Genomic DNA, 18,419 nt, shown 5'->3' on the forward strand with positions numbered 1-18,419 from the left:
ACTATATCCAATGAAAATTGAACATTTGAATTGAGATGTGTAAAATGCACACTGGATTTGGAAGACAGTATGAGAAAAAAGAAGGTAAAACGCTTCATTAATATTTTTTATATTAATTATATGTTGAAATTATAAAATTTGGGATATATTGAGTTAAATAAAATATATTAAAATTAATCTCACTTGCTTATTTTTACTTTTTTGTAATGTGGCTACTGGAAAATTTTAAATGCACATGTGACCTCCATCCCATTCCTGCTGGGGGGATTGCACTGAAGCCGTGTTACTCAGAGCACAGTCCATGGCCCAGCACGATCTGCATGGGAGCCTGTTAGAAATACAGAAGCTCAGGCTCACCCAGACCTGCTGAATCAGCAGCTACATATTAGTAAGATTCCCCAGGAGATTCTTAGCAAAATTGAGAAACACTGATCTAGGGAGCTGTGCTTCTCAAACTGTGGAGAAGAATCAGATTTTTTTTTTTGATTTCTAATCAAGTATCAACAATTGTATTTGTAAAATATAATAAAAATGTACTCTCAGAAAAATGAAAATGAAACAAAGAAAAATGTCAAAATATAACTTCAAAATTTGTATAGAGTCAAAGAACATAAAAATAAATTTTAATAAATGTCATTAAACAAACACAGAAATAAAAGAAAACAATTCCAAAAAAGTGGACACACTGTTCTTTGAGAGCATGTACATAGGCAACCAATATAGAGAATCAGTATTACACTTGTAACTTTTTGCCAAACAAAATATTATGTGTGTAATAGCAGTTTTAAAAGTGTAGGCGCACTTTTAATATGCATTATACATATTAAAATTTAAGGTTTTTAATGTGATAATTCAGCTTGTTTCTTGATTGTCAGTTGATCTGATCTGGGTTAGATGGATGGCAATGCTCTTTGCAAGGGGTAATGTGTACATAAACTGTTTCTAAGTTTTGCTTAATAATAGCACACATGGTGGAGAAAGGAGGCTCACAGAAGTATGTGCACTGGAATGGAAGAAGGGATTTTCAAAGCAGTCTCAGCAAGCTCAGGATATTCATTCTTTTAACTGCTATCCAAGATGAAGCAAGTAGTGCTATGATTTTAAAACTTATCTTCAATCCTTTATCAGCAGCCAGTTTTTATGCACTTTTGGATAACATTTGCAAACACATTGTGATATAATCCTACTCACGTGACTAGTACACAGCTCAGATCTCATGCAACTCGTCACGAGTTGGACAAAACTGACGCTGACCTCTGCCTCATTCAGCATAAAAGGAGTCCACATGCTTGGATATTGAGCAATGTCAAATTATGGCTATAAAAGTTCCTAGACATTTGCTCTCAATTTCTGACTTATCTTGTCATGGACTAGTAACAGACAGTTCACGTTGGTACTGCCCTGCCGACAGCCTCTGGGAACAGCACTGCTTTAGATCTTTCTGCAGAATGAAAGACCAGGATTTCAATAGTCCTCTTTCTCAGATGCCTTTTAGACTCCAGTTTGCATGATTTGTTCTGGATAAATGAGACTGTCAGTCGTGGGGCCACATATCAGCAAGATATAGTGAACTCATCAGTTGACGAGATCAGTGACATTAATTCAAACCACAAAGCTATGTTTATAATTGTATTCTCTGTGATCACTAGATATTTCATGCAGATATAGATTCCTATCCTTTGAGGGAATAAAGTAAGCCCTCTCCACATGTGAGGTTTGTGTTCATGTTTCCACTTTTTCATACAAATAAAATAATTTTTTTTCACAGGGAAAAAAATGAACTATACATATTCAAGAGGGTAAATAGTACTAAAATACTAAGGACCTGGGGCCAGCCCTTTGGCGCAGTGGTTAAGTTCGCACATTCCGCTTCTCAGCGGCCTGGGGTTCACCGGTTCGGATCCCAGGTGTGGACATGGCACTGCTTGGCAAGCCATGCTGTGGTAGGCGTTCCAAATATAAAGTAGAGGAAGATGGCCACACATGTTAGCTCAGGGCCAGTCTTCCTCAGCAAAAAGAGGAAGATTGGCAGCAGTTGTTAGCTCAGGGCTGATCTTCCTCAAAAAAGAAAAAAATACCAAGGACCTTCCCATTAAAATCAGAACAATCTTCCATAATACATCCAAAAGACAGAGGAAATGTATGTTAAAGACCTTACTAAAACTGCTTATTAGTCAACCTGTAGTAGTTGTTTGAGATGTTGATACTTGCTAGTCATTCAAGTCAAAACTGGGGGTGAAAAATTGGTTAGTGTTGCACCATGCACGCAGTTGTCCAACCTAGAAACCTTTGACCTCCCTCTCCCAACTCCTAGATCCAAACGGTTTCACAATCCTATCTGTCCTACCTTACTGCTGCCTCACGGATCCCACCTCTCTCCGTTTCCGCTGCCATTGCCTCCCGCAGGCCCTCATTAGCAATCAAGTGGATTTGTGTTTCACACTCTGAAGGAGCCTCCTTCCCTCCTTTCCAGATGCCTCTAATTCATCTTTTGTAAAACCAACATTATCTTTCCAAAATTTAACATGAATCACTTCCATGTTAAAACATTCAGAATACTGCCATAACCTTCCCATAAAATCCAGATTCCTTGACTATAGATACAAAATCCTTCACGATCCGAAACCCCTTCCCCATAATCCTTTCAACGACACCCTGTGAAACCAAAGTATCCAGCAATTGTCCATCACCCAGATGCTGCTTTCTGGCTCTGGGCTATTTCCACTTCTCCTGTACTTTCCAGTGATACTGTGTGAATCTGAACAGGTGAGTTCATCCCAGGTTTATTTGTTAGAACATAATGAATAAAATTATGATTCTGATCACGAAATTCATAGTATCCAGTGCTCACCATTTCTATAACAAGTCTCATTAGAAAGGGTCACCTTAATCTTGGTCAGTGTTGGAAATGTCTAAATGTAACATCTATTTCATACGTGTGTATGCACATGCGCAAACACACACATGCTCTTGTGCCTGCACTGTTTGTACAGGAACATGTTGAAGAAGGCAGAGCCAGCCTCTACAAGTCTGTGATTTCCAACAGCTCCAAGGAGATGTCTTGTTACTCAGACTTTCCATTCCCAGAAGACTGTCCAAGTTATGTGCCAAATTCTCGATTTCTGGAATATCTCAAGATGTATGCAAACCGGTTCAACCTTCTGAAATGCATTCAATTCAAGGTAAGACCCGGAACGTCAGATAGCAGTCAAGAAGTATTTCCCACCTATTTTCTATAATCTCTCTATAGCCAAGCCCTGGAGTCTTTAGATGAGATAAGGAACGGGCAGGACAACCGATGACGTCTGGCTGGTTTCCGTTTCCCCTTGTGCTTACATCCTCTGGAGGTGGAGGTGGATACTTTGAGTAAGGATTCACATGTGTAAATTTTTAGTTTGCCATCCTTAAATCCAAGTGTCCAAAGAGACTTAAAAATAGCAAACCACATTTTCAGCTTGGGCGAAATGCCTGCTCGTGGCGACACTGATAACTCCTACCAGCCCCTGAGTACTTGCTTCCTGAGCAGCCCTTTATAGGAATGGACCTGTGCAATGGCCCACACACAAGACAACCTCACCACCTGAAGGAAATCTTTTCTAGGTATCCTTGGGAATAGAAAACTCTTGGAATATTGTTCCTCTGGTAGAACCTACCCACCTCCCTCCCCATTTCAGAGGACAGAGATGAAAGGAAGGTAGAAGGACATGGGCAAATGAATAGATCCTTTCTTTTTTCCTGTTCTCCCTTCTTCTCGAAGAAACACATGGAAATCCATGGGTCTCCCTTCTCCCATCTACCTCCCTGCCAGATATGGGGGTGGTAAGGGATTCATAGGGAATTACACAGAGAAAGCAATGTGAATGGAAAGCTTGACTAAAACAAGTAGCAAACAAGATTCAAATTCACAACCTGAAAAGTACTCCTGATCAAAACAAAATTACTATCTCGAAGAGATATCTGCACCTCCGTGTTCATTGCAGCATTATTTACAATAGCCAAGACACGGAAACAACCTAACAGTCCATTGATGGAGGAACTGATAAAGAAAATGTGTTCTATATGGATAGATAACGGAATATTATTCAGCCATTAAAAATGAAGGAAATCCTGCCATTTGCAACAACATGGATGGATCCTGAGGACATTATGCTAAGTGAAATAAGTCAGACAGAGAACGAAAAATACTGCATGATCTCACTTACATGTGAAATCTAAAAAAATCAAACTCATATAACAGAGAAACAATTGGAGATTGCCAGAGGTGGGGGGGGGGGGGGGGCGGAATGGATGAAGGTGGTCAAAAGGTACAACCTTCCTGTTTTAAGATGAGTAAGTTCTTGGGATGTGATGTACAGCATGGTGACTATAGTTGGCAATACTGTATCGTATATTTGAAAACCGCTAAGAGAGTAGATCTTAAAAGTTCTCATCTCAAGAAAAAAATTCTGACTATGTGAAGTGATGGATGTTAGCTAAACTTACTCTAACAATTGTTTTGCCATATAAACATATCTCAAATCATTGTTGTACAACTTAAACTTGTACAACGTTAGATGTCAATTATATCTCAAAAAAACTGGAGAAAAATTAAAGTACTCCAGTTTCCGAAAGAGTATTTTATCCCACTTCCTTATTTTACAAGGGACACAGTAAAACTAAAACACTACCATAGTGAATGGATATAATACCCATAAGTATTTTTTAATGTATCAGAGTTCCTGAATCTGAAGCATTTTCTTTACTACATGCTGCCTCAGCTTGCTTTAAAATAACTGAAAAAGAAAAGCAAAAAAGCTAGATGTTCACAAAAGTTTTAAGAAAGTACACATAGGGCCAGCCCGGTTGCATAGTGGTTAGGCTCATGCGCTTCACTTTGGCAGCCCACAGTTTGCTGGTTTGGATCCCAGTTGCGGACCTACACATGCCTCCTCACGCTGCATGTGGCGTCCCACATACAAAACGGAGGAAGACTGGCACAGGTGTTAGCTCAGGAACAATCTTCCTCAGGTAAAAAGAGGAAGATCGGCAACAGATGTTAGCTCAGGGCCAATCTTCCTTGCCAAAAAAAAATTTTTTTTAAAACAAAAAGTACACACAAGCAGCTATCTGTGAGAGGTTTTGTTCTTCTTTCTTCCCTATGCATTCCAAATTTGCAATAATGAACTTTCATTATTTTTAATATAAAATAAACTTTATTTTGAAAGATTTTTAATTAACTGAAAATTTACATTGACAGAGTTGCTAATACAAATGTAGAAATCCAACAAGCACTTCAAATGTTATAAACCAAACAGTAAACCTGTCAGGAAGGACGTGAGAAGCCTGTCTTCTTTGAAAACTGAAAAAGAAGAAAAGGCAACAAAGTCTCTTGGTCAGTGGAGCATTTATGCTTTCAAATTTGACTTGTAAATTTATTTTATATATTTTCTGAATCAGAACCTAGTACCCATGGACATATATGTACTCAATGGGGACAAAAATTAGACTATTGGAAATTTGGACTACTCCCAAAAAATTCAGGCCATGAAGTTAGCACTTTTCAAGAGTTGTCTAGATCTGGGAAAAACTTCAGCAACGTTTTCTATAAGACTTTTCATAAGCTAAGATACTTGGGACCAAATTTATATTTTCAATTATACATTATCCATGTCTCTACCAAAGGAACTGTTGTAAAAGAGACAGCTCTATGGGAAATATACGTAATAGAAAGAATAATGAATACAACAGAAGACTGAGGTTATCATCTTGACTCTACCACTTACTATGAGAATTTGAGCAAATCACCTCAAATCTTCAGACCTCCCCACCTCTCTTAAATACCCATCTACAACTCTAAGCTTAGAATACTTCCATCAAGGAAATTATGATTAATCTGATAGCCCAGTTAGATATATAGGGTTACGTTTATCAATTATGTTTAGTCTGGGCTCTAGAACACTTGAAATGTCAATTAGCACATCAGTCAGCAAGCCCTTACTGGAAACTTGACAACTATTAATCATGTCTATGATTCTTTTTTCAGACTAAAGTCTGCAGTGTAACAAAACGCCCAGATTTTGCCGTCACTGGCCAATGGGAGGTAGTCACTCTGCGTGAAGGAAAGCGGGAGTCCGCCATCTTTGATGGTGTGATGGTCTGCATTGGTTTTCTCACTAACCCATTTTTGCCACTAGACTCCTTCCCAGGTAAGGCATTTTCTGCAGCTGACCTTAATTTGTCTCATGGGAACCGTCGTGATACTGGACTGGTCTGGGAATGAATTCCTATGATTCCTCCGTTAAATAGTTAAAGTGATGAGGTATAAGGGATTTTTTTCTAACCAGCATTTCCTGGCCATTTTTTGGCTTTCATGTGTTCCAAACAACCTATGAGTACGGAAGAGTAGAATGAATAACAAATAAGCAGTTTTATACTTCTCCAGCTTTCAGTGTCCCTCCCTAAGTGCCTGGCAGCAGTTGCACGTCTTCTAAGATGCGGGATGCTTATGCAAGTTGCTAACCTCAGCAGAGCACATAGCTAGAGCTGAGTTTAGAGGCCCACAAAGGTCACTTGGCGAATAAAGGAAAAACTCATCTGGTTTTTGTTTGTTTGTTTTATAGAAGTTTAGTTGGATCAGAGGTTTACGGCATTGAGTCCATAAACCTCTGGGAGGGAGATGAGTCCTGGGAGGCAAGTTAAGACATCTTTGGGTCTCAGTTTCTTTATCTGGCTTTTGCAGCCATGATCCATGTTAATCTATGCCAAATTTCTATTGGATTACAACTCAGAAGGAATAGAAAATACAATGGTTTGCTTTATTTCATCTGCCGTAAGGATTCAAAAAGTTAAAACTTTAGGAAACTTTTTTCTGAATCATCTAAATATGACCTGGAGTGATCTCAGGCCTCATCTTATAATAAACTCACGTACTTCCAATGGCCCTTGGTCTGTGCCCAGAGGTTAGTCAAGTCAGGTCAAGTTAGGATAAAGCATATCCTGAAAACTGCCATAGAAGAGAGTTCTTGAATTGGAAAGCACCAAGTTCAGTCTTCTTCCCAACGCAGAAAACTCTTCTCCAGCATCCCTGAGAGACTCAACAGCCTCTGCTTGAACACATTCAACAATGAACTCTCACCACCCCACAGGACAACCCAATCCTTTGTCAGTTCTTGCCTGCAGAGAAAATCCCTGAGCAACAAGCTACTCCAAACTCCCAGGAAAGAGTGCCTGGCACAGGATCTCTCCAAGAATCCAGAAAGTTCCATGGAATAGGGAGTACACTGCATTTATTCGGCACCTACAGTCTATTGCATAAGGTGCTAAGAATATAGAGGTAGATAAGATACGTAGCCTTTATAGAAGGAATAAATAGTGTTTCATAGGAGTCCAGTGGAGGAATCACAATCTATATATGACCCGGGGTATTATCAACTCATTCTACAACACTCACGTCCTCCAGGGATTCTGGATCTGCCCCCTAGGGGTCACTCAGGTCAAGTCAGATTAAGATAAAGCATACCTTGAAAGAGACTGAGCCAAGGTATTCAGTTTGAACAGGATGAGCTGGGGATCCAGGAGGTATAGAGTCTAGGATACACAATTAACAAGCTGTATAATCTTGGGCCTTCCACTTAACCTTTCTAAGCCTCTGTTTTTTTGTCCACAAATTGAGGGGCTTGGACCACCCACTTATGCAACAGCATACAGCACAAATCACAAATCAAGCGAGCAGAGCTCTGCAGAATGTGTAGTCCTTCTCAATATTCGTCTTACCAGCCACCACCAATTGGCCATTTGAAATCCCCGGCTACATGATTGCTAAGGAGCCTTTGAGCTCTAAAATTTTGTGTCTTTAGACTTAAAATGGAATCCTCCAAATCTCACCATCTCCCTCTCTGCCTCACAGCAGACTTGCCTAATCTGTACACACTCCCTGGGGTAGTTGTTAACTATTAGAAAAATTCAAATTCTTTCAAGACATTCAAAAGCATGTCATGAGCTCCGGAGGTAATTCCAAAGAAAATGTTCCAAACGGTCTTAGTAAAAATAATAGGTATCACAGAATAAATGCATAAATTCCCAAGATGACTATTTTTATTCTTTCAGATGTATACACTCTGGTGTGTTTCCTAACACAACCACATTCACCTAATAAACTTTCTTTCTCTGTACTCCTGTAGTATAAGAGGAGAAATTATTAGTCTGATAGGAGACCCAGCCACAGAGTCTCCTTTTTGCCCATTTATGATCCAAAAGAGCCCAACCCAGAGAGAATCTACAATAATCTAACATCCAGGGATAATTCCATGATTCTCATTAAGCTCGTCTAGTTCTCACTTCTCTGCCCTTATCTGATCTATATTGTCCGTGTGCTGAGTTAATATTTGAACTTAGTTATCGTTAAATTCTAAAAGCTCTGGATTGTGGTTGGGTTTTAAGTGGGATTCATGTCATAGTTCAAATGATTCAAGATGAACTGAAGAGTTACCAGGTGTTGATAAGGCTACTTGTCACAGGCGTCCATGTTTAACCCCTGAGAATCTAGATAGCTCATCACTTTTTCTGGAAAACAACAGGTTCTTTGTGTAGTCCATATTACTTTTGCTTGTGTTGTGAAACCTTGAGAGTATTCTCCAAAACACTCCATTCTCGTTTGATGTTTCAACGAGCTTTGGCATCAACTGCCTGCGATATCCTGTCTGGTTAGAACAGCAGATCTAATCCGAAGTGGAACTAACATAGTCCCCCTTTCTCTGAGGCAGCTCTGGCCAACTCAGCAATTGCAGCCTCAGTTACCATCGGTTCCCAATGTAAACTATCAGTGAACTTGCCACACATACATGGATCTTTTGGAATAGGAATCACATTTTATTTACTTTATTTCCCCGATATCATCTAGCACAGGGCAGGTGTCCAAAAACGTTTGCTGAATTGAGTGGAGGCACTGACTCCTAATTCCCTTTAACTTCTCTGCTCTTGCTTCTTGCTTGTGAAAAGCTCTACATAAATCGAATATTAGTAAATAGACTATTACAGTCCCATTGATTGCTATCAACTTTTAAATGGTGATGACTCCTTACACTTTCGCTCAGTAAGTATGCCATGATATTTCAACTTAGTAGTTAATCATCTAGTAAATAAAATTAAAGGCCTATGTAGTGAGATGGAGTAAGTACATCCATTAAATAAATAATCACTCACTAATTTCTGTATCATGTAAAGTCATGTATTCACAGTTCAGATTTTCTTAAAATCAAGTATGCTATTAAAAACAACCTAAATAGTCTGTCAATCATTCAGTTATTAACTGAACAATACTTATGTTTTATTCACTGATCCTGTAATTTCTCTACTTGACTTATTTTTTTCTATAGGTATAAATACCTTTAAAGGCCAGTACTTTCATAGCCGACAGTATAAACATCCAGATATATTTAAGGACAAGAAGGTTCTTGTGATTGGAATGGGAAATTCCGGCACTGACATTGCTGTGGAGGCCAGCCACGTGGCAGAGAAGGTACCATTCTTGACGTTGCTTAGTGAAGAGCTTTATCTTCAGACGCATGCCTCAAGCAAACAGTGTACGACACCATGATAAATGAGGAAAGGTTTGAAAATGCCTAAAACACACACATGTACAGGAAGCAGATTTTTTAAAGTACTTTTTTCTTAAACGTTCATAAATTTTACTGCAAATTCTGTCATCTTTCATCCAAAACCACTTCTCTTCCTATTTTTGTCATTTTCCTACTCATCCAACAAGAGTTACAAGAGATGTCTGTTTCTTACCCAGTCCCATAGGTCAGAAAGTCCTGGCAGTTTTTCCCTGCTAAGATCTCCCATTTGCTCCCTTCTTTCCTTATTAATTGCCACCGCCATCATCAGATCCGTACTACCCCGCACTAAGATCATTGAATTGTCCTCATGATAATAATTGTAGAAATAGTTGCTATTTATTGGGGCTCACTCTGTGCTAAGTGCTTCACTATATGCTTGACTGCATCACGCAGTCATCAAACAAGACACTGAAGTAGGTACTGTTAGTATTCTTGACTACAGATGAAGAAACTGGGGCTCAGAGAGGTTAAGCAACCCACCTAAAGTTGTACCTCTAGCAGGTGGTAGAGCCAGTCTTCAAACCCAACCTCTTTGCTTCAAAGCCCCTGCTCCTAACTCTACCCTGCAGCCCTGCCCTGCGCCCCCAGTCCACGCACCCACGTGCAATAATCCATCCAGATGGCCAACCACCAACAAACACACCCTCCGAAAAGCCTGCTCTCATTATGACACTCTCATGTTAAAAAGCTTCTAATAACTCCCCTTACCTAGAAAAAATAAGAAACTGCAGATGCATTGGCCCCGCATTATAGTGTTCTCCATATTCAGGTCCACATCTGCCATTTTAACGTTATCCCCCACTGTTTTCCCACAGAATCATCAACTGCAGCCCACAGGTCTTCTCAGCCCTTGCAATTCCCGTGCCTCTATCTTTCCCTTGGCCTGCACCACACCCCTCCCTCTGCACTGCTCTTTTCTCTTTACAATGTACATTTCTATTCCAGCTATCTCACCCCAACACAAAGTGATCCCTCCCTAGTAAGAATTTATGTATTAATTGTTGTTTACACTCCTCAGTTGGCACTTTTTAATTCTTAGTATTGCTAATTACTTTTTATCGTATACGTTTTCTTTCTAACTATGCTATAAACTCATTGAGAGCCATTCAGCCAAGAGACATATATTGACTGTTGGCTTCCGATACGCGGAATGCTGTGCCAGGCACTGGGGATACGCTGCAGAACAGAACGACAAAAACAAGATTCCCACTATCAGGGAGCAGAGAGTCATGGGGAAAATAGATGCCAAGTCAATAAGTATAAATACCTAGATCAATAATGGCAAGAATGAAAATAGCTACTAATAAAAAGGATTGAGGGGCCAGCCCCATGGCCGAGTGATTAAGTTCACGTGCTCCGCTTTGGTGGCCCAGGGTTTCGCCGGTTGGAATCCTGGGCGCGGACATGGCACCACTCATCAGGCTATGCTGAGGCAGCGTCCCACATACCACAACTAGAAGGACCCACAACTAAAATATACATACAACTATGTACTGGGGGGCTTTGGAGAGAAAAAGGAAAAATAAAATCTTTAAAAAAAAGTAAGAAAAAGTGTTGGGAGTGTATACCTTTGATATTCCCTTCTGGGACTTTAGAAAAAGGACTCAATGATCAATTGATTGATTGATTGACTGACTGATTGACTTGGAGAGACTTAGCAGTTTGGTGGAGCTATCCTGAAGGAAAAGAAAGGAGGTCCTGAAACAAAATGATCACAGTCCCATCTACCGAGATGACCATATGTGGGTAGCATATTATTATTTCTATTTCTCTAATCATTTAGAAACTTCTTCAGTCGGAGAATATACTTTGGCATCCATCTTGTCATTTCTATATCAACAAAGAAACTCCTCTTGAGGAGAACATAGTTCATTTCTACCAAAATATCCTATCCAGTTGCACATCCTGACACAGAGGCAGGTTCAGTGCAAATATGAGCAGGGGTCAGCCCCGCAGCCGAGTGGTTAAGTTCAGGCGCTCCACTTCAGCGGCCCAGGTTTCACCAGTTGGGGTCCTGGGCACAGACCTACACACCACTCATCAGGCCATGCTGTGGCAGCGTCCCACATGGAAGAACTAGAATGACCTACAACTAGGATATACAACTGTGTACTGGGGCTTTGGGGAGAAAACAAAAATGAAAATTGGCAACAGATGTTAGCTCAGGGCCAATCTTCCTCACCAAAAATAAAAGCACACTTTAAATAAATAAATAAATAGCCTACTCGTCCATTTAAAAAAATACATGAATAATGTCAGAATCATTGATATGCTCCTAGTTCTTGCCCCCACATATCCCGTGTAGAATATACTGCTCCATTTTAAAGCCTAACAAAAACACTGACACTGTGGCCGTGGTCACCATGCCCCAGTTTGTTGGAGAAAAAACTATCTGTTAAATCAATCGTTTTGTATGCAAAGTAACAGATTGGTTGACTAAATCTTTCAATTTTAAACAGTTGTATAGACCACTCCTTATTGCATAGATACCAAAACGATTATTAGCTTAGTGACCTCAGTCAGCTGGTAAACTCAAACAGCCGATCAGGGAAAAAAAAAATATTTCACCAAAACAAATTGTACTGTCAGTTCAAACAATGGATTCTTTTGAAATCCTTCCTAGACAACTTTTAATTGCTGCCATACCCTGTTATTACTGCCCACAATTAACGTACAAAGTTGTTCATTCGCCTATTTATTGTCTTCTTACATGAGACTTTAAGCTCCCCATGTCTTGCCACCACAGCTCATTGACCACAGTGTCTAGCATTGAGGCTGATAAGTACTCTGTGACAAGTCCTAAGGCATTTTTACACTCTAGATACTCAATCCATTATCTGAAAAGAATGACTTTAAAGTAGGAGTTAGAGGAACCAAAACTATCTTGTCAGGGACATATTTTGAGAGTGTCAGACTTTTTGGTGCCGTTCAATTCATGATCTTTTCAAACGTCCGACCAGGCCAGCCCCGTTCACTGTGTGAAACTGACTGACCTCTTTGATTGCTTCCAGGTGTTCCTCAGCACCACTGGAGGGTCATGGGTGGTCAGCCGAGTCTGTGACGCAGGGTACCCATCCGACATGGTGATGCAGACTCGATTTGAGAACATGTTCATAAATTGTCTCCCAACTCCAATTGTAAATTGGTTGATGGCAAAAAGGATGAACAGATGGTTCAATCATACAAATTATGGCTTGGTTCCAAAAGACAGGTAAATACAGTGTATCTGCCGAGGGCTATCAGGAAGAAGGCACCTCAATCCTTCCAGTGGCATATCCAAACCAGGCAATTACGCAAAAACATGATTGAGTATGAAGGAAAACTTCATACCAATTTACTTGATCATAATACTAACTGTTTTGGAGTTCTCAGTAAGTGAAATTGTGTATTTCGTCTTGTCAACAACCCTTTAAAGTGAGTATTACTGTAATCTCCCTTTTATTGTGGGTAAACTGAGGCTTAACGAAGTTCAGTCACTTGCCCAAACTCATTTAATAATAGTGAGCTCTGTGACCTTGGCAAGGTACTTAAGCCTCAGCTGCAGCAATCAAAGGAGAACGATCTGTCTAATATTCTTTCGACAAAAGCAACACGCTTGCCTTGTTTCACTGTGTGGGAAAAGTTGACTGCCCTTGTGGCCCTTCACCATCTCTAATAGCAGTGCCTTCTTGCCCGTGTCAAGATGACCTTTGTTTTCAGTCTTTCCTTTCAGTTATAACCTACAATTTATCCTGTTAACAAGAATCAATAGTTTTGCCTCCTCGTTCATTGTTTCTACAATGATATTCCATTATCAGGGTGCACAGCCTGGAGATCCTGTCTGATCTTCCTCCAGATTTCACTCTGGACCAGCACGGATCAGGTGGCACCCAAGCCACCACTGACGGCATGCAGCTTCCTGCTACAGGCACTTCTTTCCTCTTGCTCTCTTCATCCTTCTCTCGTGTACCTTCCTCTCACCCTGATCCGCCCTTCCCTCTTTTGTCTCCATCTTTTCCTTCCTTATTTCTTGCTTACTCTCTTCCATCTCCTACCTGCAAGCCTCTCAGAGGTTTTGACCCTTTCCACTAGAGCTTTCTCTACCATAAGTTTTATCTAGCCTGGATGTTAGCTCGTGGAACTATAAAGAATTTGACTTAATCCCATATACCCTAGAAAACGTGAAAGGAGCCTGAGGAATGATAATCCCTTCTCTCTTGGATTTATTTAATCCTTTATCAGTTCCAAAGTTCTTGCATATATACTATTTCATATGCTCTTCATCCTCCCCAATGAACTAAGGATGGCAAGTATTAGTACCCTTATTTTACAGATGAATAAAAGCAAGCCTGCAGGGACCAAACGACTTTCCCAAGCTCTGTTAAGTTTAGACTTTGGACAAGAAGCCACCCTTACTACCTCCTATGCCAGTGCTCTTTCCATTTTATCACACTGTCTCTTTCTCTGCATTCACTATAAGCCAAAAATGGCTCAGCTTATTTAAAACCAGCTCACAGAGTATTTGTTTAGTGATTCCCAAGGCATACCCAGAAAAAGATAATTCTGCCCTTGTTCTTTTTAAACACATGCATGTTTTCCTTATACAATTGCTTCCTACGAGGAGAGAGCTTCCAGGCGTTCTCAGCTGATGTAGAAGTCCCTGGTTTCCCTTGTAGTCCTTCTCTCCAGCTATCTCTACAGTGATAGTGACAGCTGAATGCTGAAATTCAGCAAAGGAAACAGGAGCCAGGAAAGCTCTCACCTCCTTCTCCTCAGGCTTCCAAACTCTGGTTAACGATAAGCACACTTCATCATCCTTTCTGGACATTCATGAATCCCCTCGCACAGAGGTAACTTCTCCCAAGACTGGCACCTCCTGCCTAGCCAGGGGGAGAGTTCCAGAATGAAGAGCGGAAGGAGGGAGGGCTGGCTGCATTGTTCACTGGCAGTTCTCTTCTCTGTCTATGATTTTGTTTAGGACTCGGCTGAGAGAGCCTGTGCTGAATGATGAGCTCCCAGGCCGTATCATCACTGGGAAAGTGATCATCAAGCCAAGCGTAAAGGAGGTGAAGGAAAACTCCGTCATATTTAACAACACCCCAAAGGAAGAGCCCATTGATATAATTGTCTTTGCCACTGGATACACCTTTGCTTTCCCCTTCCTTGATGAGACAGTAGTGAAAGTTGAAGATGGCCAGGCGTCACTATACAAGTACATCTTTCCTGCACATCTGCAAAAATCAACCCTGGCCATTATTGGCCTCATCGACAGCTTAGGCTCCAGAATACCCATGGGAGAAATACAAGCCCGATGGGCTGTTCGTGTTCTGAAAGGTAAGTGCATGAGAAACAGCTGGGCACATGTTTTCAGTTTGCCATGGGATTTTGGATACTGGAAATCTCCAGACCACCCCCGGCTCTGATCTAAAACAAGAGAATCTTTAAAAGCAGGATCCATTTTATTGTTCACTGAATTACACTATCATAACGAGTTTGTGCCATTACCAGCACAAAGGATAAATGAGGGGGTCAAAAAACATAAGTTGTATCTACCTGTTATTTTGCCTGAATCAATTGGTTCAATTAAAAATCAAAAGTTCAATCAATTGAGGGATATAATTCAGTTAAACCAGTGGTGAGATTCTGTCTTATCAAATAACTAGTGAGAGAACCAGATACTTCTGTTTTCAGCTGGCGGTATTATTACCAGGAACACACCGCCAGTCCACGTAGACTGCTAATATTTTTGCCAGAAGAACAGATGAGTATATGGCTACTAGAAACAAAACAGGAGCAGTGGGTTAAGCATCTTTACCCACCAAGTAAGCACCTAGGTCTAAAGTTAAGTTGCATTTTCTGTTTGTTTGTTTCATAGGTGTGAATAAGTTACCACCACCAAGTGTCATGATAGAGGAAGTTAACGCAAAAAAAGAAAACAAGCACAGTGGGTAAGTTAGCTACAAATACACCCTTTTTGAATCATAACTGAAATTGGTAAAACAACAGCAAAGAGAGGTGAGTTACACTGGAGAAAAAAGAAGCACCTGAGACTTAGAGGAAAAACACTAGGATCAGTAGTTTAAGGAGAGAGGAGGGAAAAGGACATAGAGAAGTTTTAATGTCCCCAAATCATCACTTCAGACCAGGATTAGCTAACACCACATGGAGTTTGGATTCTAAATCAAAATATAATTAACCCTCATCTACCAGACACGGTATTCAGTGCCTTATCCATAAGCAGCAGGCAGACTGCCATGTTCATCCTCCGACACTAGAAGGGTCTGCTCATTCATTCATTCACAAATCTATTCAGTTCTGTTGTCTTTATTCAGACTGCTACCAGGAGTCAGCACACTACGGCCTGTGCGCCAAATCTGCTGACCGCTTGCTTTTCTCTTTAACGTTTTTAAATGGTTGGAGAAGAAGAGGAAGAAGAAGAAGATTTTGTGATGTGTGAAAATTGTATGAAACTCAAATCACGGTGGCCATCAATAAAGTTTTCTTAGAACATAGCCCCACTCGTTCACTTGCGTATTGTCTAGGGCTGCTTTTGAGTTATAAGAGCAGAGGTGAACAGTTGAGGCAGAGGCCATAGTACGGCCCTCAGAGCCTAAAGTATTTACCATCTGGCCTTTTGCAGAATAAGTTTGCCACCCCTTCTCTGGAGGACAGGTGTTCCCTTGTGCTCGGCTTTTTGGTTACCACTTGAGGGCCAGGGGTAAAGGAAGGGAGAGGGCGGCAAAGGAGGGAGTCTTGGGGACGCCCACTCTCACTCCTAATCCAACTAACACATCTCTGGTTTTATCTGTTTTACTGTTTATCTGTTTTGGCCTTTGATATAAATTTTCCCTTGAAAAAGGGGTTTCTGTAGCAGGAAAAAAAGTTTTAAAATCACATATATATTTCCAAAACTCTATCCTTGTCAAAGTGCTCAATCCCAAAACAGACATTTGAGATGTCTCTTCTTCATCCTCAACCTGCAACATGATTTGGTCTCCATTATGGGGCTGTAGGGTAACACTGATGATTAATTCAGCTATACAATGTGAAAGCTTCCTGTCACATAGGCCAATCAACGACCCTAGAGACTAATACTAGCCTTACAGGGAATGCTGTCCTATTGATTTTTGCGGCTTTTTACATTATTCAAATCTACCAATAATTGGGTATTAGAAAGATTTAGGAAGAGTAAAATTATGTAAAATCTTTTTTTCTAGAAATTGCTAATCATTTGACAGAAGAACTAAGGTAATACTAAACGCATTATGAGCATTTGGAGCTCTGTACATACAGAGTACCTTCTCGGGGAACCCATCTTGTATTTAAATAATTCAATGAGACCATTAGACAGCTATGGGCACAGAGGGAAGAATACAGAGCCATTCCAAATTTTGCAGCATCGTTGTTTACTTTTGGCATTTTTACTTGTTCTAAAGTTATCATTATTTTATCTTTTTGTCTCCCCCTTTATCCCCAAACTTCCTTTATAAAGGTTTGGCTTACGTTACCGCAAAGTTTTACAAACAGGTTATATTGCCTACGTAGATGAGCTCCTGACCTATATGAACGCAAAACCCAACCTGTTCTCTATGCTCCTGACGGATCCACGCCTAGCTTTGACCGTCTTCTTTGGCCCATGCACACCGTACCAGTTCCGCTTGACTGGCCCAGGGAAATGGGAAGGAGCCAGAAATGCCATCTTGACCCAGTGGGATCGAACAATCAAGGCCACCAAAACTCGAACTGTAGAAGAACCCCCATCTCCCTTTGCAAGTTTACTTAAACTCTTCAGCTTTCTAGCTTTGCTTGTGGCCATTTTCCTGATTTACTGTAAGTAAAAGATTACCTTAATGGCTCATCAGATGCACACAGTAGATTTTCAGTGCTCTGCTTCCTCCCTTACAGCACCATTGCCTTCACAGCTCTGAGCCACATCTGAGTAATGAAGGCTACCTCCTGCCCTTCCGTGGCTGGCCGCAGGCCTACTGCTGGTACCCCTGAGCCTCTCCCAGCTCCATCTCCTTCTAATGCTAGAGGAAGACAACCAAGATTTCTGTGCATTTGAAGACTGTGGGAAAGTTCCAAGTTCATTTTAGAAGAGAGAGCTGCTCTGGATAGCCCTCTGAGCAATCAAACTCTTTGCCACATAAAGTACTTTCATGGATCTCAACTAAAACCCCCTACTTCACAAAAGATATGGCTGTACTAAAATGGTGCTCTTATGGTATCAGCTGATTAAAAAGAGAAAAACAAACTAGAAACTGATTGTTTCAAGTGGTCTTTGATTCTCTTTCAAAGAGTTGGGGAAAAGATGAGAAAGAGAGAAGGGGATGAAGAGTCTGTTAAGAAAGGCCTTCAAGGACAGGGGGCTTCACTGAGTTTGTCAGAGTGTTTTTAAAGGAATGTACCTACCTGAGGGTGCTCATCCCCCTAGAATGTACTCTCCCACAAAACAGGGTGCTCCAGCTGGCACAACAGCGACCCGAATCAGACCCGCGCCACAGGAAACATCCACCTCCACCTGCTCTCGGAGCTGCCTCCAGCAGCCAGAGGAGGTGACCTCCTGCTTGGGTCCTCCTTTACAACCCTGATTTAAGAGGTGAACGTTTAAGCTGCCTCCTCTTAAGAGTCAACTAAATCCAATTGGAATTCATTAGAGAAAGGCCACAGCCGAGAAGTCTTTAACAGAGAGGCAATAGGAAGAAAGAAAAAGAAGCTCAAAAGCAAAACCATGGCAAAAGCCGTTTCTGACCAACTGGACCCAGCCCTTGCTTCTCTCTCCCAGTTACATCTGAGGAGGATGGGACTCACAGCTGGAAAACGTTTGGCCTTCACTTCTCCTCC

At 40.9% G+C, this 18,419-nt stretch overlaps 1 protein-coding gene across 1 annotated transcript in view; it reads left to right on the top strand.

Moving 5' to 3' along the window:
- The window catches only part of FMO1 (flavin containing dimethylaniline monoxygenase 1), a 33,970-nt gene extending 16,134 nt beyond the window's left edge, over positions 1–17,836 (top strand). The window contains exons 3-9 of the mRNA XM_005609652.4: positions 2,994–3,182; positions 6,023–6,185; positions 9,354–9,496; positions 12,608–12,807; positions 14,554–14,909; positions 15,451–15,523; positions 17,068–17,836. Of these exons, the coding sequence (XP_005609709.1) occupies positions 2,994–3,182; positions 6,023–6,185; positions 9,354–9,496; positions 12,608–12,807; positions 14,554–14,909; positions 15,451–15,523; positions 17,068–17,413 (1,470 nt within the window). The 3' untranslated portion in view covers positions 17,414–17,836. The remainder of the gene's footprint in view (positions 1–2,993; positions 3,183–6,022; positions 6,186–9,353; positions 9,497–12,607; positions 12,808–14,553; positions 14,910–15,450; positions 15,524–17,067) is intronic.
- The last annotated feature ends 583 nt before the right edge of the window (positions 17,837–18,419 follow it).

This window comes from Equus caballus, chromosome 5 (assembly GCF_041296265.1).
Source record: "Equus caballus isolate H_3958 breed thoroughbred chromosome 5, TB-T2T, whole genome shotgun sequence".
Lineage (NCBI taxonomy): Eukaryota > Metazoa > Chordata > Mammalia > Perissodactyla > Equidae > Equus > Equus caballus.